Source organism: Pelodiscus sinensis, chromosome 11, assembly GCF_052426305.1.
Source record: "Pelodiscus sinensis isolate ZL-2025 chromosome 11, ASM5242630v1, whole genome shotgun sequence".
NCBI classification, from domain to species: domain Eukaryota; kingdom Metazoa; phylum Chordata; order Testudines; family Trionychidae; genus Pelodiscus; species Pelodiscus sinensis.
Genome location: NC_143062.1, coordinates 18,668,183 through 18,690,902, shown reverse-complemented (window position 1 = coordinate 18,690,902; position 22,720 = coordinate 18,668,183). Strand labels below are relative to the sequence as shown.

The window sequence follows — 22,720 nt, the reverse complement described above, 5'->3', positions numbered from 1 at the left end:
CCACTTCATCAGATGAGATGATCTTGAGTCATTAATATTAAACTTATTATCATAATGTTCTTCACAGCTGCCTTGGCTGGTGGAATGAACTCGGCCAAGTGTGCTTGAGTCAGGGCTTCCCCCACTTCCCTGCCATCCTTATCACTGGGTGGTGCTGGGGAAAGGGCTCTCTGCAGCAAGGTGAAAGGTGACTCCAGGAGCACAAGCCCTGAGCTGACAGGAAGTGCTGCCACAAGCCAGCCTGACTCAATGAGTCACTTCCTGTTGGCCAGGCTGCCTCTCCCCACGCTTTAACCCTTAGACTCCATTACCTGCCCAGAGCTGAGGATAAAACCCAGGAATCCGGAGTGATTCCCAGCCTCTGGGTCAGGGAGTGAATTGCACAGTCTGGGTGCCTCCCCCATAGTCTCAGTTTACCTGTTCTTAATTTAATCCCATTATTTCCTGGTTAACCCTCATGACATACCCTTTCCTGTCTTTCCCACCACCCTGGCTTAGGGTGGGGCTGGCATCTGCGATACTTCCTTCTGCAGCAGGGCCTTGGCCCTTCAAACCTCCTCCACTCCCTTGCAAACAGGAGACCCAACATCTGGCAGCCAGATTTGGAGCGGCCTGCAAAGCGGGTGTGGGGCGCCACCGTGTGTGGCCAGGAAGCACTGCTGGGATTGCCCAGAGTAGAGAGACAGTGTGGCCGTGACTGGAGGGGGATGGGTGGGTGGCTATGGGGCGGGGCAGGGCAGGTGGGGAGAGGGAAGGAAGAAGACCCCTGCGGAGCTGCAAAGCTGTCTGTTTCAGCGAGGGAAGCTATCACCTCACCTACCCTGCTTGGCCCAGGTGGGCAGGCCTAGGGACAAGCAGAACGTCATGGTCAGGGATGGAGGATGAACCCTGCTGCCAGGGATCGCCCACCCCCGCGGGGCAGAATGTTCCACACGCTGCGCTGGCCCGTACAGGAGCTGGGATAGCGGACTAGATGGGTTCCCATGGCCACCTGAAAGACTACAACTCCCAGAGGCCTTTGCGCCCCCACAGCAGGGCCTCCCCGGCCACGTGCTTGCCCAAGATGTCTCAGGCCTGGTGGGCGGGACTGGGCAGCTTTATTATAGTGTAGCTGTAGGGAGAGGCGCTGTCAGTCTGGGCTGGGTAATCGCCCCCCAGGGAAGGGGGCGCTGAGAAAGGGGAGTCGGCTCTAGGCAGGAAGGTGGGATTGGTGGGGAGGGGGCTCTAGGAACAGGGTAACTGAATTGGGTGTGTTCTAGGAAGGCTGAGGCTGCACGGAGCCTAGGAGCCACTAGCATGGATCCAGGGAGGGGAGAATCTCCGCAGCCCCTCCCCGGGGCTCTTGGGAGAGGGGGCAGGAAGCCTCGGAGTCGAAAGAGGCACCAGGACCAGGTTAGAGATGGGGGTAGGGGTGGTTGCTATTGACTAAACTCCAGCCAGGCTTTTCTCATCACTGAGCTGGTGACACCTGTCTCCATGGCCAGACTTCCTGCCGGGTTCCCCCCTTCAGGTCAGATTTGGTTGGGTGAGGCCAAGAGCTGACAGGAACCCCCCTCTAGGAATGAGATGGGAACAGAACCAAGGAGACCTGGTTCCCAGGCTTCCTACTCTAACCCCTGATACCCCTCTCTTCCAGAGCTGGGAATAGAACCCAGGAGTCCTGGCTCCCAGTGACTTATTCAGACCCTTCTACTTGTGGTTGCTGGTTGAGGGGGATATGTGTGGTTTCCTCTGGGAAGAAACCATCCCACCTACTCCTACCCCTCTCCCTCCCCCTCCTTATTCCTTCCATTCTCTGTCCCCAATTTCTCTTTCAGAACCCAGAAGTCCGTCTGTCCAAAGCCTTGTCCTATGTCCTGCGTCATGGAGCAGCGCAGTTGGGGCTGGAGATGAGTGCTGGTAAGTGCACCCACTCTCCTACAGATCTGCTCCCCCCCCCCCCCAAGCTCTGCAGGCTGGCTCCTTGGGACCACCTCTCCCATGGAGGGAGCACTATTGAGTCCCAGCAGAAAGGACTGAGGAGGGGACCCCATTGCTTAGATTGGGGGGGAAGATGGAATAGTGCATGTTGGGGGGAGGCAGAGATCACCCTCAGTGAATGGGGGATGGGTTAGGTTGTATGAAGGAGTGTCGGGTTATGGCCTAACCATTTCTTGGTGGGGGGGAGAAAGAGACAGGGTGGCTTTTTTTGGGAAGGGGAGGGGGCAGGTTTCACCTTTGCTGATTGTGGGAAAGGGGAAGATGGAACAAGCTGAACAGGATGGGGAGGTGCCTAAGTCTGAACCTCACAGTTGTGGGGTATGTGGGGAGAACCAAAAGTGTGGAGAGGGGGTCAGGTCTGGGCTAGCCCGTCAGAGGGTGGGAAAGGGGCAGGGAAAGTGAGGATGATAGCTCTTGGCCTAGGCTGTTGGGATTAAGGATGTAAAAAGTCAGTTAAAAAGGTAACTGTGTAACGGCTGAAAATCTTAGCAGTTACATGCACTGCAGGCTCTGCCGTATAAATCTTAAACAAGCTTTATGCTACAGAGCCTTCAGCAAAACTTCCCCAGGGCAAGGCTGCCAGACCCTGCCAGCCCAGCTCCTGGGGATGTAACTTTCCTGCGGCAGGGAAGCTTCCTCCCCAGGAGTGGGATTGGTAGGGGCTGCGAGCTCTGCCCCGGGGAGCCACCATGTAACCTGCAAAAGGGGGCTGTACCAGGCCCGCCACAGACAGGGGTTCCTCTGACTAGCTGGCCAGAGCAGCCCATGCCTGCAGTGGACCCCAGTTAACTGGAACTGGTAAGCAATACCTGTTTAGGGTGAAGTTAACTGGCTAACCAGTAAACCTTTCACATCCCCAGTTAGGATGCAGGGAGGTGTCAGCTCTTGGCCTAGCCCATTTAGGATATGGGAAGCAGGGGTAGGGCAAGTGAGGGGACAAGCCTCAGCCTAGCCTGTCGGGGTGCACAGAAGGGGTCAGGTCTGGGTTAGCCCCCCAGAGTGTGGGAGGCGGTAGGGTGCAGAAAGGGGGACAGGGCTCAGCCTAGCCCATCGGGATGCAGGAATATGTCGGCTCTCGGCGTAGACAGTCTCGTCTGTCTCCCCTCCCCAGATGGGTTCGTAGATGTGGCCTCTGTGCTAAGCTTGCCCCGCTTCAGGGGTGTCTCTGTGGCCGACGTGCAGCGTGTGGTGGAGACTAACGAGAAGCGCCGCTTTGCCCTCCGCCCCCACCCTGGTGATGGGCACTTGCAGATCCGGGCCAACCAGGGGCACTCGCTGCAGGTGCTGGGGTAGGGGTGGTTGGCAGCAGAGAGGGCTCCCTCTACTGGGGAGGAGGGAGGAAGGAAGTCAAGTGGAGTGGGCAGGGGGATTCTGTGTCCTGGGCCCCCAGAGTGTGGGGAGTGGGTCAAAACAGGATCCTCGCTCCCAGGAAGAGTCAGAGAGCAGGACAGGATCCTTGCTTCAGTGGATGGGAGGAAGGGGCACCTGGCAAAAAGGAGAGACAAGAAAATGGAGGCTGGGAGGTGTGTGCCAAGAGGCTGAGGGAAGCACACAAGGGAACTCTAGGCCAGAAGCCCCATTGCAATAACCCTCCATGATCCATCCCCTTCCCAGCAGGTGTCGGAGCTCGAGCTGACCCCATTGCTGGAGCCCACAGACCTGCCCCAGACCATGGCCCATGGCACCTACCTGCGACACTGGCCAGCCATCTGCCAAGGGGGCCTTTCCCGCATGGGGCGCAACCATATCCATCTAGCACCTGGGCTACCTGGGGATGGGCATGTCCTCAGCGGTGAGTGTGCACCCTGTCCTGGGCAGAGAGCCCAGCAGTCCTGGCTCTGAGGCCCTTCACTCTGTCACTACACCACACTGCCCTCCCTTGTGCCCCATTCCTGCAGAGCTCTTTCGGGGGGAGGGGCTTTGGCCCCAAGCGACACTGCTGGTTCTGGGTTCAAAGCCCAGTCAGCTAGGGGTGTGTGGCTGGGTTTGGGAGCTACCCTTCATAGCCAGCTTTTAACCACTTCTCTGACTACTGATCCACAGGGATGAGGCAGGACTGTGATGTAGCTATAGTGATCGATGGGCCCAAGGCATTGGCAGGTGAGTAAGAGGTGAGGGCCCTCTTGGAGTGTGGGGGGGGGAACCAAGAAGTTTCCTCAACCCTTCCAACTGAGACCCTTGCTCAGTAGCAGAACCCGGAATCCTGGCTCCCACCCTCCTCTACCCTCTCAACTGCAGTCCCCACCCTGACTGGAGGGTAGAACCCAGGGCTGTGTCTAGACTGGCCAGTTTTTCCAGAAAATCAGCCGCTTTTCCGGGAAAAACTTGCCAGCTGTCTACACTGGCTGCTTGAATTTCCGCAAAAGCACTGACGATCTCATGTAAGATTGTCAGTGTTCTTGCGGAAATACTGTGCTGCTCCCGTTCGGGCAAAAGTCCTTTTGCGCAAAAGGGCCAGTGTAGACAGCTCAAATTTGTTTTCCGCAAAAAAGCACCCATCGCGAAAATGGCGAAAAGTGCTTTTGTGGAAAAGCGTCCGTGCCAATCTAGACGCTCTGTTCCGAAAATGCTTTTAACGGAAAACTTTTCTGTTAAAAGCATTTCCGGAAAATCATGCCAGTCTAGACGTAGCCCCCGTGTCCTGGTTCCTGTGGCTCTGTGCCTGTGTGTTGCTTCCCCTGCAGATGGGATCCAGTTCTATCGCTCTGCTAATGGAGTTATCCTCTCGCCGGGTGATGCTGAAGGTTTCCTGCCTCCCCAGTACTTCCAAAGCGTCCTGCAGCTCCGGCCTGACAGTAAGGGCCTCCCCACCCTGTTTGTCCTTCTAGGGGAACTTGGCACTGTGGAGAGGTCAGACTGGCCCACCATCAATTCCATGAACCCCACCCACTAGAAAGAATGGAAGGCATGTGCTATGGCCATTTAGCAAATGGAAAGTCCTGACTCCTGCTCCCTCTGCTAATTTCCACTGGTTTTCCATACCCCTTCCTAAGCTGGAGAAGCACCTTGGAGTCCGGAAGCAATTCCAACTCTTCCACAGAGACCGAGACCTGCCTGATATGGTGAGAGCTTGGTTTATTACTCAGTTTGCTGTCCCAGACAACATGCCTCACCAGCAGCCTGTGGCAGAATCCAAGTGGCCATAGCTTTGATCTTGTCCCAGGGAGTGGCCAAGAAGTGTCCATGGGCTGGTGTGAGGTGCAGGGTCTAGTCATTCCTGAGTACAGAGGGCAGGTGGGTTGGGGGGAAAACCAATTGCTGGCAATATCTTCCTAAATCCTCCTCCTCCTCTTTTTCAGGGCGTCTGCTACCCCTCACGTGACCCACACTGGGTGGGGCCCAGCTCCAGAGCCATGACATGGCGAAGAATCAGGGTGGGAGAGAGCAATATAAAAAACTCAATTCTTCCATCTGCTGCAGCCTCTTCAACTATCTCTTTGCTAGGTTTGCCACACTTAACCCCCTCACCCTACACACAGCTGGGGCAAGGGGTGCTTGCAGGGGACCTGTGTCCCCTCCTTCCCTGAATGGAGCACATACCGGTGTGCTGGGGTGGCAAGAGGCATGAGAAGATGGGTGGGCTAAGGGGTAGGTTGGGCTGGGAGTGTGTAGGCCATTGAGGGATGGTGTGGGTAGTGGCCTGTAGGGGACTGATGGACAGGCACTGGGAGGCTGGATTGGTTTGCTGGATGAGTGGGGAGGGCAGGGGCTTGGGAATGTGTGTAAGGACTGGTTGGCTGGTTGAGTTCTGTATGGTGAGGAGAATGAGTTGGGAGGTAGGAGGCTGACCCCTGTGGGTGGGGTCAACATTGACCCCAGCTCTTCTCCCCCCACCCGCTACCCAGGGGACAGTGCTGAGTGCTCACAGGGCCTCATGGCCCCCCGTCAGCTTGTAGAAAAGCTCCTCGTCGAGGTCCCGGCCTTTGTCGACGTTGCGGGTGGACAGGAAGATGTAACCCCCAATGTATTCGTGCACAATATTGCACCCGGCTGACACGCAGCTGAACGCCACGTTGATGTGCTCATCAAACTCAATCGCCACCTGGGAGAGAGAGGACAGCAGTGAGGGGCTGGTTCTGACACACAAGTTCTGGCTATTGGCCGCCTCCCCCCCCCCCTTATTTTTATTAGGAAGTGGGAAAGAAATAGCTAGGGTTCCACCTTAACCAAAATGGAACCAAAGTGCTGGCATGTAAAGTTAAAGTTAAAAAGGTTGTAAAGGAGTTTTTAAACCAAGGACGAGGGGAAAGCCGAGGAGCACATGGTTCAGGCAGAGCTATCCCTTCAATTTATTCAAGGGCAAACTTGATATCCTGTTGTGGAGGATAGGAAAGAAATTGGTGAAGTACAGACAGAAGCTAGTTAGGACTGGTCAGATACACCACTCATTAAAACATGACACATTAAAGACAAGTGACTAAAGATTGATCAAATGTACAAGGGCTTATATACAAATGCTAGAAGTCTAAATACTAAGATGAGTGAACACTGGTTTTTAAACTTTTCTCTCATGACCCAGTTGAAGAAAATTGTTTATCTGCAACCCAACATAATTCCACTAGAGTGTGGGCCCTGGGGTGGGGTTAAGGATGAGAGCTCTGGGGTATAGGAGGGGGCTACAGCTTTGGTGGGGGTCAGGGCTGGGGCAGGAAGAGCTTACCTTGAGCGGTTCCTGATCAGAGATTCAGTTGGGGCGCGAAGGCAGCTTCCTGCCTCTCCTGGCACCACAGACCATGCTGCCCTCAGAAGCAGCCAGCAGCAGGTTCCCAGCCAATAGGAGTGCAGAGCTAGTGCTCCGGACAGGAGCAATACAGAGAGCCCTATGCACTCCTCCTCCCTGCCCCCCCCCAGACACACACCCACCCACCCCTGCTGCCAGCCATGGTGCAGTTTGTGGTATAGGACAGGTAGGTAGCTGCCTTAGAACCCCCACTGGTCACCTGAGCCCCCTGCAGCAACAAGACCCACTGCCTGACATTCCACTGCACCGTACTGGGTCAGACCAAAGGTCCATCTAGCCCAGTATCCTGTCTTCCAACAGTGGCCAATGCCAGGTGCCTCAGAGGAAGTGCATAGAACAGGTAATCCTCACATGATCCCTCTCCTGTCATCCATTTCCAGCCTCTGACAAACAGAGGCGAGGGACACCATTCCTTACCCATCCTGGCTAATAGCCATTGATGGACCTAACCTCCATGACGTGTTGTGACCTATAGTTTGAAAACCACTGAACTAGAGCATCTGGCTTTGAGAGGATAGTGGTAGATGAGTTATTACAGAAACTTGGTGAAATGAAGCTAATCCATGGCACCAGAGTATGAATTATAGAGGAATGATTGGAGGTCATGTGAATGGGGGGTGGCACTACATGTTAAAAAAAGGTCAAATTCTTAAATGAATCCAACTAGCCTAAAATTTCTGTGGGTAGTAATTCCATGCTTGAATAAGAAGAGGAAAGCTGTAGGAATATTTTACTGACAAGGCGTGTGATGGTGATTGTGAAAGGGTTAATGGAGGTTACAAAGGCTACACCAGAAATCTCAGTCAAAGGGCAATTTCAACTACAGGCAGTCCCCAAGTTACGCGGATCCGACTTATGTTGGATCCGCAGTTACGAACGGGGATTTCTCGCCCTGGAGAACTGGAGCAGCGGGACACCTGGTCCCACCGCCCGCCTTCTCCGGGGCGAGAAAAGCTGCTCCCCGTCTCCCTGGTCTGCTGGCAGAGCCAGCAGACCAGGGAGATGGGAGCAAAGCGGGGGAGCACCGGGAGCCGGACCCGCGGCCGCTTCCAGATCAGCTGGAAGCGCCGCGGGTCCGGCCGGGTGCTCCGCCGCTCTGTTCAGCATCTCCCTGGTCTGCAGGGAGTGCCCCCCCAGCAGACCAGGGAGACGTGGAGCAAAGCCCGGGGCCTGTGGTAGAGCAGGTGGGGCGCTGCCAGTTGGTCCCGCAGCACCGCTCCTTGGCACTACTGGACCAACCCCGGCAGCACCCCAGCTGCTCTGCCCCAGGAGTCCTGATTCAGCTGCTGATCAGTTTCAGCAGTGGCTGAATCAGGATGCCTGGGGCAGAGCAGCTGGGGTGCTGCTGGGTTGGTCCAGTAGCGCCGAGGAGCGGCCGCGCTTCTGGACCAAGTCGGCAGCACCCGAGCTGCTCTGCCCCAGGTGTCCCAAAGTCAGCCGCTGCTGAAACTGACCAGCGGCTGACTACAGGAAGCCCGAGGCAGAGTTGCTCTGCCCTGGGCTTCCTGGAATCAGCTGCTGATCAGTTTCAGCAGCAGCTGACTTGGGGACGCCTGGGGTTCTTATGTTGAATCTGTATGTAAGTGGAACTGGTGTCCAGATTCAGCCGCTGTTGAAACTGATCAGTTTCAGCAGCGGCTGATGCCAGTTCTGACTTACATACAGATTCAACTTAAGAACAAACCTACAATCCCTATCTTGTACGTAACCCGGGGACTGCCTGTATTCTCATGGATTGGGTACATGTCACCTCAGGATGAGCATGCAGAGACGACCCTGTTTCCTAGTGCAGCTGTTGTAACCCACAAGGGAAGAGGCAATACTTGATTTACTCATAAGTGGAACAGAGGATGTTGTCCCAGAGGTAACTACAGGTTGAACCTCTCTAGTCTGAAACCCTTGGGACCTGACTGGTTCCAAATGAGAGAATTTTCTGGACCACGAAAGGTCAATATTGTCTAACAGCATTACCAACACTTCCACTGCTTATTGTGCTGTTAGTTAGGGGTAAATTAGAGCTAAATAACAGCACAGAACATTGAGAGCCAGGACTGATGGCTGTAAACAAACTTTATGAGCCTGTGGGAAATCTTGGCCACACCCATGAAAAGTGGACATCCGGCTAACTAACAATTTTGGACAACGGATGTTTCTGGACAAGAGAGTTCTGGATTGGAAAGGTTCAACTGGTATCACTGAACAGCTCCGTAACAGTGACCACAATGTAATTAAAATGTAACATCCTTATATGGGGAAAATACAGATTCAACCTCTTTAAACCAAGACCCTGTGATCTGGCAACATCGTTTCTGGACCAGAGAACCGCAGGGGGCAACAGCAGCGGAACCTTGACCTTCTCTAGTCCTAAACTCCCTCATTTGGGACCAATCAGGTCCTGTGGGTGCCGGACTTGGAGGTCCAACCTGTACCAAAAAAGAACACCCCACCAAGATTACATTTAACTTTAAAAAGGGACACTACATAATGAGGATGTTTGTTAGGCTTAAATTAAAAAGAACAGTCCCAGCCAGCATAGAGGCTATTTAAATACACCATAACAGAGAGGCAGACTATTGATATACCCCAAACCAAGAGAGACAATCAGAGGACCAAAAGAATGCCACCGTGACTAAGCAGCAGAATATTGGAGGGGAAAAGGCACCCTTTAAAAATTGGAAGTCAAATTCTAATGAGGGAAATAAGGTGCACAAACTCTGACAAGTAAAATGTACAAGTGTAATGAGACAGCCCAGGAAAGAATTTGAGAAGTGGCTTGCTAAAGACAAAAGCTCTCACGAATTTTCTTAGGTACACCAGAAGCAGGAAGCATGTCAGACAGGCAGTGGGGCCACTCATCAACCTAGGTGTTAAAGAAGCACTCAAGGAATACAAGGCAGTTGCAGAGAATTTAAATGGGTCTTTGTAGCAGAAGCTGTAGGGAAGATGCCCACATCAGAGCGGTTCTTTTTGGGTGACTAATCCGAAGTATTGTCAACAGAGGCAGTTTCAGCACACTAATAAAACACTACGAAGTCACAAAGCCCAGATGGCAATCAAAGTTTGAAGGGGTCAAATATGAAATTGCAGAACTGTAGTATGTAACCTATTGCTGGAATCAGTTTCTACCAAATGACTAGAATGTAGCTAGTAAAACACCAAATTCTTAAAAAGGCTCCAGAAACAGTTACAGGCCAGTAACCATAACTTCAGTACCAGGCACACTGGTAGAAACGATAATAAAGAATATAATTATCAGACTGAGATAAACATGCTATCTAGGGAAAGAATCAACATCATTTTGTGAAGAGCAGCCATGGCTCACTAGTGTAGTGGGATGATCAAGGGCATGGAATAACTTCCATATAAGGAAAGACTAAAAAGAATTGGGCTGCTCAGCTTAGAAAAGACACAACTAAGGGTGTGTGAGATAAAAATTAAGGCTACGTTTTAGTCACGGGTATTTTTAGTAAAAGTCATGGGCAATAAACAAAAATTCACAGCCTGTGACCTGCACTACACACCCCTGACTCAATCTTGGGGATGCATGGCAGGGACAGCCAGGGGACACTGAATGTGCTTTGGAGGAGAGATCCAGGAAGCAGCATATGGTCCAGGACCCCCACTGGTGCTGATGGAGAGGTTGGTGGGGCTGGCAGGCTCCCAACCTGGTTCCTAGTGGCTCCTGTACGCAGCAACATGTCCCTTCCACAGCTCCAATCTCTGCTCACTGCTCCCACCCCAAGTGCCAGCTTCACAGCTTCCACTGGCTTGGAGCAGTGGCCAATAGGAGCTGAGTCTACAGATGGAAGCAACGCATGAAACTAGGAGCTGAGGGAGGAACACGTTGCATTTCCGGGGGTTCCCTGAAACAAGTGCTTCCCAAAGCCCTCCCTCCTCCCCAGGTCCGAACTCCCACACCGAAACTCCTGGTGCCAGGGTGGTGGCCCCAGACTCTCTCAGCACTGAGTGATGTGGTTGCCCAAACTACTCTGGTGGCCCCCAGGCCAGCCATGCCAACTGCTGCAGAAGTCATGAAGGTCCTGGAAAGTCACGGAATCTGTGACTTCCTCTCAGCCTTAATAAAGGTCTATAAAATCATGAATGACATGGAAAAAGTGAATAAGAAAATGTTACCTTTTCCCACAGTACAAAAAACAGGGGTTGCATAGAAGTTAATAGGCTGCAGATTTAATACAAACAAGAGGAAGTACTTATTCCACTCAACACACAACTAACTTGTGAAACTCATTGCCATAGGATGTTATGACAGGCAAAAATATGACTGGGTTCAAAAAAAGAACTGGCTAAGATTTGGGGGGTTAGGTCCAACAAGGACTGTTATCCAGCATGGTCAGGTCTGTAACATCATGGTTGGGAGTGACCCTAAACCTCTGACCACCATTATCCAGGAATGGAAGACTGGGGTGGTTCATTCCATACCTTCCTGTTCTGTACATTCTGGCTGAAACTCTGGTATTGGCCACTGTTGCCCAGGATACTGGGCCAGATAGATTACTGTCTGACCAGTATGGCAGTTCTTATATTCTTAGAATCTGTTTGCAAGCTCCTAGAAGATAACAGGGTTAGAAGCCAACATGGATTTGCCAAGAATTTCCTTCTTGGCTAGGATTACTGGCCTAGTGGGTAAGGGGGAAGCAGTAGATATTGTCTATCTTTATTTTAGTAAAGCTTTCGACACAGTCCCACATGACATTCTAATAAAAAACCCTAGGGAAATGTGGACTAAATGAAGTTACTATAAGCTGGATGCACAGTTGGTTGAAAGATCATATTCTAGGAGTAGTTATGAGTGTTTCATAGTTGAACGGGGAGGGTGTATCTAGAATTCTACAGAGATCAGTTCTGGGTCCTGTACTATTCAATATGTTCATTAATGACTTGGGATAATGGAATAGGGAATGTGCTTATAAAATTTGCAGATGACACCAAGCTGGGAGGAGTTGCAAATACGTTGGTGCACAGAGGCAAATGCAAAGTACTACTCTACAGAAAAAATCCAATGCACAACTACAAAATGAGGAAGAACTGACTATGTGGCAATATTGCTGAAAAGGATCCAAGGGTTACAGTGGATCACAAACTGAATGTGAATCAGCAGTGGGATGCAGCTGCCAAAATGGCTAATATTGTTCTGGGGTGTTGTAAGTGTTGCGTGCAATATATGGGAAATAACTGTCCTGCTCTACTTGGCACTGGGGAGGCCTCGGCTGCAGTACTTGTCCAATTCTGGGCAGCACGTTTTAGGAAAGATGTGTACAAACTGGAGAGAGTCCAGAGCAGAGAAGCGTTAAAAACTGGGCTTGTTTAGTCTTGAGAAAAGATGACTGAAGGGGCCTGGTAACAGTCTTCCAGTGTAGTAAGGGCTGCATGCACCCTGAAAGTAGGATAAGGGATCATGGGTTCTATCTGCAGGAAGGGAGATTCAGGTCAGGTATTAGAAAAAAACCTTTCCGACTCTGAGGGTAAGTAAACTCTAGAACACGCTTCCAAGGGATGTCATGGAATCCCCATCACTGCAGGTTTTTACGAAGAGGTTGGACAAGCACCAGTCAGGGATGATGAAGGTTTATTGGTCCTGCCTCAGTGCAGAGGGCAGGACTTAGTGACCTCTCAAGGTCCCTTACATTTCTACCATTGTGTAGACCGCACTTTCCTCCCAAATGAGGGCAAGAGACACCAGGAGCCCAGCTTCCACCTCACATGGGCACTGGAGAGGGATGGAAGACCCAGTATATTGTTTCCCCTTGGGCATTCCCCTGCATCCCTTCTGTGTGCCAGACTCCATGATGGCTGGGCATTGCTCCTTATAGGCCCCAGCAACCCCTTCCCTGCTCTGACCTGACGGATGTCCCAGTTGACGTTCCACTGGCGCATGTTGTTGTACCGCCAGGTCTTCACCATGTCTCCCACAGCCAGGTCAATTCGGATCAGACGATTATTGGCGATACCCAGGATCTCATCCTTTCTGTTGCCCTTGAACCTGCAGCACGTTGAAGAAATGGGGGTCAGGACTCCTGGGTTGTATTGCAGTTTGGGGGGCAGCACTCTACTGGGTAGAGCAGGAGGGGTTGGAAATCAGGACTCCTGATTTTTATCCCTAGCTTCATGGGGAGAGGAGAGAAGTTGAGTGGACTGGGGTGGGGGGGAGCGAAGGACAGGGTGTCAGGACTTCTGGGTTCTATCCTCAGCTCTGTGGGGGAGCTGAGTGGGGTCTAGTGGTGAGAGAATGGAGTGGGGGGAGGGGGACAGGAGTCTCGGGTTTGGCCCTTTGGCTCTGAGGGGAAGGGTGCCTCACCTGACCACAAAGTAGGAGATGCCGAAATCAGGCAGTGACTGCCAGGCCTGAATAAACCTCATCTTAGCCTCAGTGAGAGAGAGCTGGGCCATGTTCTGATGGGCCTCCAGGATGCGCGGAGTTAACTGTGGGCAGGAGACATGGGTCAGTATTCCATACTCAACAAGGCCAGGCCTGAGCGCTGCTTGGATGGGAGGGTGCTCCTGTCAGGCATTCTTGGTCCCATGATCCCAGTAGGGGACTCTGTGCCTGCAACAGGAGGCGCTCTGCTTTGAGTCAGTGCCGGCCCAGTTACCCCAGTGCCTCACTAGGAGGCACTGTGCTGCAGGGAGGCTCCATAGGGCGCGCCTTCCCCTTGCAGTCAGTTGTGTCCCCATTTGTAGCCAGTGGGCAGGGAGCTCAATAGGGGTTGTTCCCCCGTTCCCCTCCCCCTCCCACACACACCTGTTTGGGTTTGAATTTCTTCTGGTAGCGGGGGGACACCAGCCACTGGGTGCTCATGGCCTCGGCATCAGGTGCCACAGGCACATCGGGATTGGCTTTCTGCAGCTGCAGGAAGGACAGGATGTTCTGCACCTCAGACTGGTATGTGCTGTCTGCCATGGTCCGACCCTTGGCTGCCAGCCGGCACCCTGCCATCCAGTGGGCATACTCTTGCTCCTGCAGAGTGGGAGGGGAGGGTTAAAGGAGGAGGAGGCACCAAAGACTCCCAGCTGGGACCACCCTACAATGCATCTTCAGAGCTAGACCCCAGCAGTACAGTCTGCAGCGTTATCTAGAGGAGAATCCCATTCTGCCATCAGTCCACAACCCCTTCCCCCCAGTATAGCTCCTCTGTAGCCCTCCCTTTATGGCATAATTCACTTGCTCTCTTCACCACCACACCCTGAAACCTTCTTCCTACATGGTACAACCCAACTGCACCCCCCTAGGGTGTAATCCCACTTCACACACCACCTCACAGCCTGATCCCAGCCCTGCCCCCCAACTCACGTTCTCACAGCGCAGGTGCACCTCACTCATCCCCTCTGGAGAGGGCACCAGAAGTTTGATGCAGAACTTTTGGCCAGAGATGTTGACGTCCGGTACCACCTCACACCCTGAAATTGGGAGGGGGGAAAGGAGGAGAATGCAATATTTCTGGTGATTAATATGCTTTACTGTGGCTGAAAAAATGCCTCAAAATTTCATGGGGATGAAGAATAATCTCTCGTCTGTGTGAGAACCTATGGAACTACTGACCACAGGATTTTTAGGGAACTAAGATTTTAGGGAAATAACATCTGTCCATTGATGCCAGAGACCACTGACTGTCTGCAAATGGTGGGAGGGAGGAGAGGGAAGAAAGGGAAATCTTGTCCTCTCTCTGTCACTTAACTGTGGAACTCCCTGCTACTGGAGTGCAAAGGGTCCAGGAGGTTGGAACAGCAAGGATGTGAGGTTTCTCATGGGAAAGGGACTTTCCCTGCACCCTGAGGGCTGATGGCAAGAGACTCACCTGCTGCAGGTCGAGGAATCTGGACCACTACTGCTCAGTGTTGAGGAAGGGTGATGCTCAGTTCTCTGAGCATCAAAGAGTGGGGGGAGGGGATGCTGTACACACCCTTGAGGTTGAGCTGCTGCACAGGTTCACCCAGCGCCTCCTCGCGGCTTTTGTAGTAGGAGATGGTCGTCTCTTTGAACACCACCCAGTGCGGCTTGTAGCCCTTAAGCGTCAGCTTGCGGGGCCTGCGGAAGGGGGCATCAGTGCCAAGGTGGAGGGGGCACAGTCAGGCACCCCCCCCGTGGAGGAGAAACACACAGCTCCTCTTGAACCCTAAGCTGTGATGAGGAGTGGGCGCAAGAGGACAGCTTGGGCAATGGGGAGGCTGGACCCCACACTGCTCCCAGAGCAGGGGTAGAACCCAAGAGCCCCGACTCCTGGCCCCTGGCCTCTGTCCCCACAGCCAGGATGAGAGTCTGGAGCTCACCTGAACACCCGGAGAACAGCCGTCAGCTCAGGGATGGTGGTGAGATTTTCCTGCCAGGAGATCAAGACACAGTCATCTCCTGCTACTCCAGCGTGCTCCCCTCACCCCAAGCTCTTCCAGATGCCCCTCAATCCTGCTGCCTCCACTGGGCCCCCCTCCAGCTCTGCTGGTGCCCCTCACCCTTGCCCTGCAGCTTCCCCCTTACCAGCATGTCCGACGTAGATGTCCCCCCCTCCAGCTTGACCTGAAGGTTGGACAGGGCTGAGTCCAAGTCATCCAGGCCTTGTTCCTTGGCTTGGTCTGTGGGGTCAGCACTCAAGGAGAGTTTGTTGATGTGATACTGGAGGGGAGCAGAAGGCAGGTTAATTGCAGTGTGTAGGGAGGGAGATCTTCACCATCTCACCCACCCTGATAGCTCCCATGTGGGACTGGCCCGCTGGCTTGACTGAGGGCATGGATCCTGGTCCTCCTAGTCCCCAGAGCTCACTCTGTGGGGCCAGGACTAAGCCCTGCCCCTCCTGCCTGACTGGGATCCATCCTGCCCACAACTAGCAGGGATCTACCCGCTCAGGATACCCCATCCTCAGCTGAGATTTCTTCCCCAGATCTCACCCAGTGGGGCCAGGAAGGTAGTGCCAAGCTCAGCTGGGAGTGGGGGGTGGAAATATACTGGGTAGGGTGGGGTGTCCTGTTGGGGAAAAGGCTGGATCCCAGGCAGGCGGGAGGGCTCTGGAGGTGGCCCCACTGGGTGAGCTCTGGGGAAGATAGCCCTCCCTCCCCATCACTAGGCTGGGATCAAGGGGGGAATCCCAGACAGGTGGGGGTATTCCGTGGTAGGGAAGGGGATGGATTCTGGCCAGCTGCAGGTGCTTCCTATGAGTGGGGGAGGGGATCGGTCCAGGCCTGGCTGGGGACAGTGGAGACCCCTGGTAGATAAGGCAGGGAGAAGGGATGGACCCTGGCCTGGCTGGGGCTGTTTCTGGGAGGGAAGGAGATTCCATTACCTGCAGGGCAGCAAAGACCATCATCTCCTCCTCGGTGCAGTCAGTCTCCTCCAGCAGCACGGCCCAGCGTGCCTGCTCATACAGCTGAGTGATGCGCACCGTGTCGTACTGCAGCACGGGGACAGGAAATGGGGGTGGGTTAGGAGTCAATGGGGGGGAATTAAAGAGGATGAGCTGAGTGGGGGATGGTACAGGGATCTGGAAGGGAGTTGGGTTGTGGGGGAGGGGTCCTGGGCAGTGTTCCCTGTAAGTTGAACACATGGGTGGCCACCCCAGAGAGATTCACATAATGCCCAGTTGATTATCAGAGCACCCATAGCTGGCAGCATGTGTTTCTGCGGGTGGTGCACATCCACACATACCTTGGTGCACATAACAAAAATCATTCCACACACACAAATGGAAAAATTAGAGGGACCATCGGTCCTGGGCTAAGGATCCAAAAAGCCAGGGTAGCTTTGAGACAGGAAGGGAGAGCCTGGGGACAGGCAACCGAGTATGGCAGGGTTGTCTTGGGCTCCTAGAGGAAGCAGATAGGACAGACTGGGTGTAGTCAGGGGGGATGCGGGGGAAGACAGGAAAGCCCAGGGGAGGAGGATTAGGATCCAGGAGGGTCCCACCTTGGGCTCCAGATCAAAGAAGCTGTAATATTTGAACCGCAGCCAAAGCTGCTCATTCTCCCGCACGTCCTGCTGCATCAGCGACCGCGAGGAGCTCAGCCACCTGGGTGCAACATGGGAATGGTCATATTTGTCAGAGCAGGTGTGATTCAGTTCCCCTCTTGGGATTGCCAGCCCCTGGTGGGAAGAGGTTACTTCCCTCTCTAGGGCAGAGGAGACGGGACAGCTGTGAGTCTCGCTATAGCTGGGGGATGCACCATCAAGCACTGTCCCTAGGCCAGAAGCCCTAGAGCGATACCTGGAGCCCTGCTGGCCAGCCCCCACCGCCAGCAACGGAAGCTGACTGTGTGACCAGCACCAGGGCATTTGGAGTTCAGAGACAGGAGGTGGCTTCCGCCTGGCCTACACTTTGCCTAGCAGAGCGCTGTGTCCCTGCAGAGCACCAGCCCTCTTGTGGACACCATGGGACCGGCATGGAAGGGCTTTGGCTGCTCTAACTGGGGAAGCTCAGCTGGCAGAGGCACTTCCATGTAGATAGAAACTGTGACCCCTGGCAGGGGAAGCTCAGTCACCAAGGCTGGACTAGGAACTGGGCTGCCCATGTAGCTGGGGAGGCTCCCTCCATGCCCTGTTTGGTAAGGCTGGAAGGTCAGCCCAGCACAAGGTTTCCTCCGGACTCAGAAGCAGTAGGCCTCTTGCATGCAGCAAGGGAAGGAGGGTTCTCTTGGAAACTATGTCAAAAACTCTAGCCCAGGTCCAGGGTAGAGACAGAGGAGACTGGCAAGAGCTGGGGAAAGGGGCAGGTGGCTGCCAGCATGGTCTCTGGGTTGAGGGCCCTGAAACACCAGCTTGCTCTGAACAGGCTGCACTGGGTCGTTGCAGGGCTCTGAACTCTGGGGAATGCTGGGGAGAGACGCAGACACATGGAGCGCTGGAGCCCAGGGCCCTGCCTAGGCATGCTGGAGTCATGGGGCTCCCCTAACCCCATGGCCCGGCATGCCCCGCTGCCGTTAGAGACAGTAGAAAGGCTGAGGGTTCAGAGTACCCTGGAAAGCCCTGATGTGACCTGGCTGTGGTGCTGCCCCCTCCCTGCCAGTTATGCCGGTGCCTGTCAATCCCACCCCTCAGCCACCCCTCTCCTCTCACCGGCTGTTGATCTGAGCCTTCTCCACAAGGTTGCTGGGCCGAGGCATTTTCAGCACATGCTCAGGGCTCAGGCCAGCCCAGCTCACTGACAGCATCCGGTAACAGGCCTCGGTGGCAGGACTGTCCGAGAAATGGGCCGGCATTCCCCGGAACGGCTGCTGCTCTGCGCCTGCGGGGAGTGGGAGGGGGGTTAGTGGCGCCCAGACAGACATCCTGCCAGGGGCGCACACAGCTTCTCACGCCAGCACTTGTGCCTGCTAGTCTGGCACGAGCACACAGGGGTGCTCTCCCAGGGACTCACACTGATGCACTAGCACACACACTCATCCCTGCGCTTGCAGGAGAGCACCCTCAGGCCCCTGCCCACCCCCCGTGCTTGTGCTCACTGGCTGGCAGCACCACCCCGCTCAGGTCAAACTCATCCTCTGTCTCCAGCACCGGTCCCTTCCGCTTCTTCTTTTCCTTCTCCTCTGGTGCCCGCAGCAGTGACAGCTCCTCTGCATGACGGATACCTGCAGGGAGGGAACATGGGGTGAGGGAGCTTCCCAGAAAGGGGCCTTCCCCCAGCTCCCTGCGGCCCCCTTCCCTCATTCCTTCTGCCTGGGCTCCCTGCTCCTCTCTCCCAAAAGCCCCATCCCTGTACCCACCCAGGCTTTTCTCGCTACTTTTGCTTGCTCCCAGCCCCTCCTCTTACCCCTCTTGCATTCCTCCCCCTACTGCTCCCTGGGTCACTCCTCCACTGGCCCATCTGGGCTCCACTCCCCAGCTAGAAACGGGCAGACAGTGGGGAAGAGCCCCAGGAGCTAGGTAGATGTGAGGTCACTTTAATGACTCCCCATGCACTTTTTCCAGACCACTTTAAGCACTGCCGCCCTTACCCCCTGCACCTCCACACCTCCTACCCCTCTGTGCGCTTTGCCCTTCCCTCCTCCACACCTCCTGCCGATCCCAGATGCTCTCCCTGCATCCTTCTCCACCCTGGCCCATCTATGCCACATTGCATCCCGGACACTCACTCAGCACCCGGCAGATGCCAGCCACAGCACGGAAGACAGGCTCAGAGAAGCTGGCGCGGACACGGATCATCCGCCGGTTGGGCAACTGCAGCCGCACAGCCTTGTGCTGACGTGTGTACCGGAGACGGGCATCTGCCTGCAGCCCATACTTATCCAGGGTCCAGTTGGTCTTGAGCAGCCAGAGTTTCTTCTGCTCCCACCAAAGCCCATGGTCTGACCAGTCCTGCTTCACCTCTGGGGGCAGAGCACAGTCGTTTGCACAGGGATCCCACGCCCAGGACTGAGATGCAGCCAGTGCCATCTCAGGGAGGATGCAGTAGGTAGCCCACAGGCTAGGGAGGATACTGCAACCCCAGGAGCTGAACTGTGCAAGCGACACACAGTACAACTACAGACAGCTAAACCAGATTCCTGGCTACTGGGGCAGGCCCCCAGCTTCCCCACACTAACCACTAGACCCCATTTCCCTCTTGGAGTGGGAGACAAGCCAGGTGTCCTGATTCCCAGCTCAGTCTTCTCATACCCACTAACCGCTCCCCCTCCCCCCACAAACCAGGAATAGAATCCCAAGCCCTGGAGGCTATTTATAACCATAGGCTCTGGCTAGCTGGCCCCTTATCAGCCCTCATCCAGGGTGCGGGCCTCACAGCCTTCAGCAACTGCAGCTCCAGCTACTATCGGGCACTGCCGGAGTAGGGCCCCTAACCACATAGACTGGCCACAGGAAGGCATGGCACAGGCCCACCTTGTGTCCTGGGCAGATAAGAAGTCACTTCCTGTTGGATTGATCCGTGGGCACCCCCTCCCACCAGGTCTCTCCCTCATTGGTACCTTGGATTGTGGAGAGATGGGGGCAGGGGGAGTGCAGGACAGAGGGGGGCATGTGAGGACAGACAAATAGATGAAGAGGGATGTGTGGGACAGATGGATTATCACTAATACAGGGCAGACAGTGGGGCAGACCAGAGCCCAGCAGTTGTTCCAGGATTGGCCCAGCCCATGGGTGACCCTCACAGATGGCATGTGCATCCCTGACACAGAGGGCAATTCTGGGGGAATTGGGGATGGGGGTAGTGCCCCAGCCCGAGCCTGATGCTGCAGGGTGTAAGAGGGGAGAGACAGGAAGTGAGGGTGGACTGGAACTGGATGATTGGGAGTCACTACCCTGCATCAGGATCATGACTCAGCTGGCATCATGTGAGACTGACAGGAAGCGCAGGGCGTAGGGTCTAGTGGTTAGAGCAGGGGTGCGCTGGGCATCAGGATTCCTGGGTTCCATTTCTAGCTCTGGGCTAGAGCAATTTGAGGTGTCGTGGGTTGGGGAAAACCTCTCTGATGCTAAAATGGGTGATGCTGGGAATCCTACAGCAGGAAGCTGGTGGCTAAGGGGGAGGGAGAGGGAGAGGAAGTGCAGCAGGAGATTTAAAGGGACAGAACCCTACTATCCATGCCAGGGCTCACCTGTTGTGGGGAGAAGTATGTAAAGTGGGGAGGGGACTTAATGAGAGCGGACACCCCCCCCATGCAACCCACAGCAGCAGAGGGCCCCCCCACACTCACCCATCTGATTCACAATCTGCAGCATGACACCGCCAATGTGCATGTCCCCGGTGACTCGCAGGGTGAGGGGCTCAGCTTCAGTCCCCAGCTCCTCTACAACCACACGCAGCTCCCAGGAGGCATCAATGTAATCCCCGCTTGCTGTCTTCAACCCGGCCATGGCGAGCCCTGGAATGAATGTGGCACAAAGGTCAGGAGGGAGACTGAAGCAGGCGGGTTACTACAGGGGGGCTGGCAGTCAGGATTGTGCATTAGGGCACCCAGCTTCAATTAGCAGTGTAAGAAGGGGGTGATTTGTCCCTTCCCCACTCTGGGGGTCAGTAGCACCAGGGTGGTACAAGGGGATGGAGAGAGGAGACTGACTGCCACAGTCCACCAATGCACCCTGCCTGTTCCAGGGAGAGAGAGGATTTGTTTTTTCTCAACACATGGTGAGTGGGAGGCAGAAACAGCTGGACCACTGCTCCCATTCACCAGCCCTAGGCTGGACAAGTGCTGTGCTTGGAGGCTGCAGGGGCCAGGATCACTGGATGGGAGCCAGGGAATCTGGGTCCCTGCAGGTGGTGCTGGAGAGTCTGCCCCACAAACAGCAAGGGGACCATGGTTCCACTGGACCCCAGCTCACCAGGCCAGAGATCCGGGCTCATGGGTTCTCTCCCAGCAGATGGAGGGAAGCAGGGTTGAGTAGGTTAGAGCAAGGATAGCTGGGAGTCAGGACATTACGGGGGCACCCCACCAATCAGTTCTCACTCCCCAACCGGAGCTGGGAACAAAGCCAGAGGACCCAGACTCCCCAGCTCCTAGGTTGAACCCTACTTTATTGCCTGAGCCCTAGTTCATGGCTAAAGACCACAAGGGCTGATTCAAACCAGCGGGTGGGTAAATGCCATGGCCCTAGAAGTAGGGTATAGAACCAGACACTGAGCCCCAGCCTCAGGGACAGTCCCCTTCCCCCCCCAAAGCTGTTCAGGAGGAATTCCCCCATGGCTGGTAGGAAGTGCCACGCAGCTAGATCACATCTCCATGCACCTCATCCCTAAGCCTTTTCTGATACAGGGTCCCATCTTCCACTTGAGTGGAGGATTGTGCATTAGGGCACATGGCAAACTGGCAGGGGAGGACAGATGGAGCCAGGCCTTACCAGGCACTTTGAAGCAGAACTTCTACCCCGCCTTCCCCCGAATGAAGTCAGCCCTTACCGTTTCTGCCGCGGGCTCCCGGCAAAGCTCCTGGCACTGCTGGCTCAGCTAGTAAAGATGGGGATCCAGCCTGGACTGTTTCCCACCCTCCCAACGTACCTCTGTCAAATCACTCCAACCCGTTGCTCTAAGGCGTTTCCTTTGCCCCCTCCCCCCCCGCCCATGTACTTCCTCTCAGACCGCCCAGCAGTGTTTGCTCAACTGCTCCAGGGCTCAGCATTATTTGCCTTGTGCAGGAAGTCCTTGGCATCAGGATCCAATGGCAGTTCAGGCACCTGCCACAGCCCTAGGATTGCTTTACACGAACACGCCCACACTGCTGTGGGCAGCATGGAGGGCCTTCCCACTGGGGACACTCTCTCACTTCGTATCAGAAGCATCATAGTGCCATAGGGACCCTGATCTGTAACACCCTAAACAGAGCACCCTCTCTTAACTCAGTGGGACTGCAATGCCATAGGGGGGTTGCCATATAAGGACAGAGCTGGGGGGAGGAATGTGCCCTGTGTGCATATCCCCAGTGTGACTTGAACCTTCCTCTGAAGCAGGAAGCATATTTGGGGGGGGAGGGGTGAGAGACACTCAACTCGGAGGCCAATGGACTCACTGCAACAATCTGGTCTTGCAATTCTTATATTCCCATATTGCAGCTGGCCACTGGAATTTCGGGGCATCATTGAGAAGCACCCAGTCCTATACGGCAACGGTCTCTGGGGTGTTAGGGAGCTTTTCTCTCTCCCTCCCTTTCCCACCCCTGGAAACAAGGTCTTGCTCCCTGGATTGCCCCTAGGTCATAGTTAGCAGCAGAGAATGCTGCCATCCCAACTCTAAACCACTGGACCCCACTCATAAGAACTGAATCCCTAGCCCCTCCCCATCTTCCCTAAAGCGAAGGAGAATCCTTCAGGCTTGGCTGGCAGTCTATCAGCAACTCCAGCAGCAAAGAAAAAAGCCTTGGACATTGCCAACAGCCATGATCCACCTGAACAGATGTCTGTCTGGGAAGGGAGAAAATGGGGCTGGCTTCAGGGAAAGAAGGGGCATGTCAGAGCACACTTGAAGTGGAGGGAAGTGGATGGGACAAACTAGAGGCATTGAGTTTCCACCTTCCCATTCCCACACTTCTCTCCTTACAAGAGAGTTTAGATTTGGCCAAGCCCTGGAAAGA

General features: G+C 54.6%; 2 protein-coding genes across 14 annotated transcripts; one reads left to right on the top strand and one right to left on the bottom strand.

Annotated features, from left to right (window-relative positions):
* Positions 1–767: 767 nt before the first annotated feature.
* Positions 768–5,507, top strand: TRPT1 (tRNA phosphotransferase 1). Of its 13 annotated transcripts, none has more exons than XM_075939078.2 (8): positions 768–834; positions 1,818–1,899; positions 3,092–3,261; positions 3,595–3,772; positions 4,024–4,080; positions 4,579–4,775; positions 4,974–5,042; positions 5,280–5,507. In XM_075939078.2, exons 2-8 carry the CDS (start codon positions 1,890–1,892, stop codon positions 5,505–5,507), a joined length of 909 nt encoding a protein of 302 aa, XP_075795193.2. In that variant the 5' UTR covers positions 768–834; positions 1,818–1,889. The 13 variants fall into 13 exon arrangements, with proteins under 13 accessions (XP_075795193.2, XP_075795192.2, XP_075795198.2 ...); XM_075939077.2 differs by lacking the exon at positions 768–834 and adding an exon at positions 1,140–1,201; XM_075939075.2 differs by lacking the exon at positions 768–834 and adding an exon at positions 1,208–1,392 and having other exon boundaries at positions 3,598–3,772.
* On the bottom strand, positions 5,036–21,712 carry FERMT3 (FERM domain containing kindlin 3). Its single transcript, XM_006129640.5, has 15 exons — positions 21,553–21,712; positions 20,354–20,521; positions 18,794–19,027; positions 18,164–18,289; positions 17,778–17,946; positions 16,632–16,734; positions 16,012–16,119; positions 15,213–15,347; positions 15,008–15,057; positions 14,641–14,765; positions 14,031–14,137; positions 13,482–13,697; positions 13,038–13,162; positions 12,581–12,722; positions 5,036–6,022 (listed from the first exon to the last, which is right to left on the bottom strand). Exons 2-15 carry the CDS (start codon positions 20,511–20,513, stop codon positions 5,843–5,845), a joined length of 1,980 nt encoding a protein of 659 aa, XP_006129702.2. The 5' UTR covers positions 20,514–20,521; positions 21,553–21,712; the 3' UTR covers positions 5,036–5,842.
* Between the last annotated feature and the right edge of the window lie 1,008 nt (positions 21,713–22,720).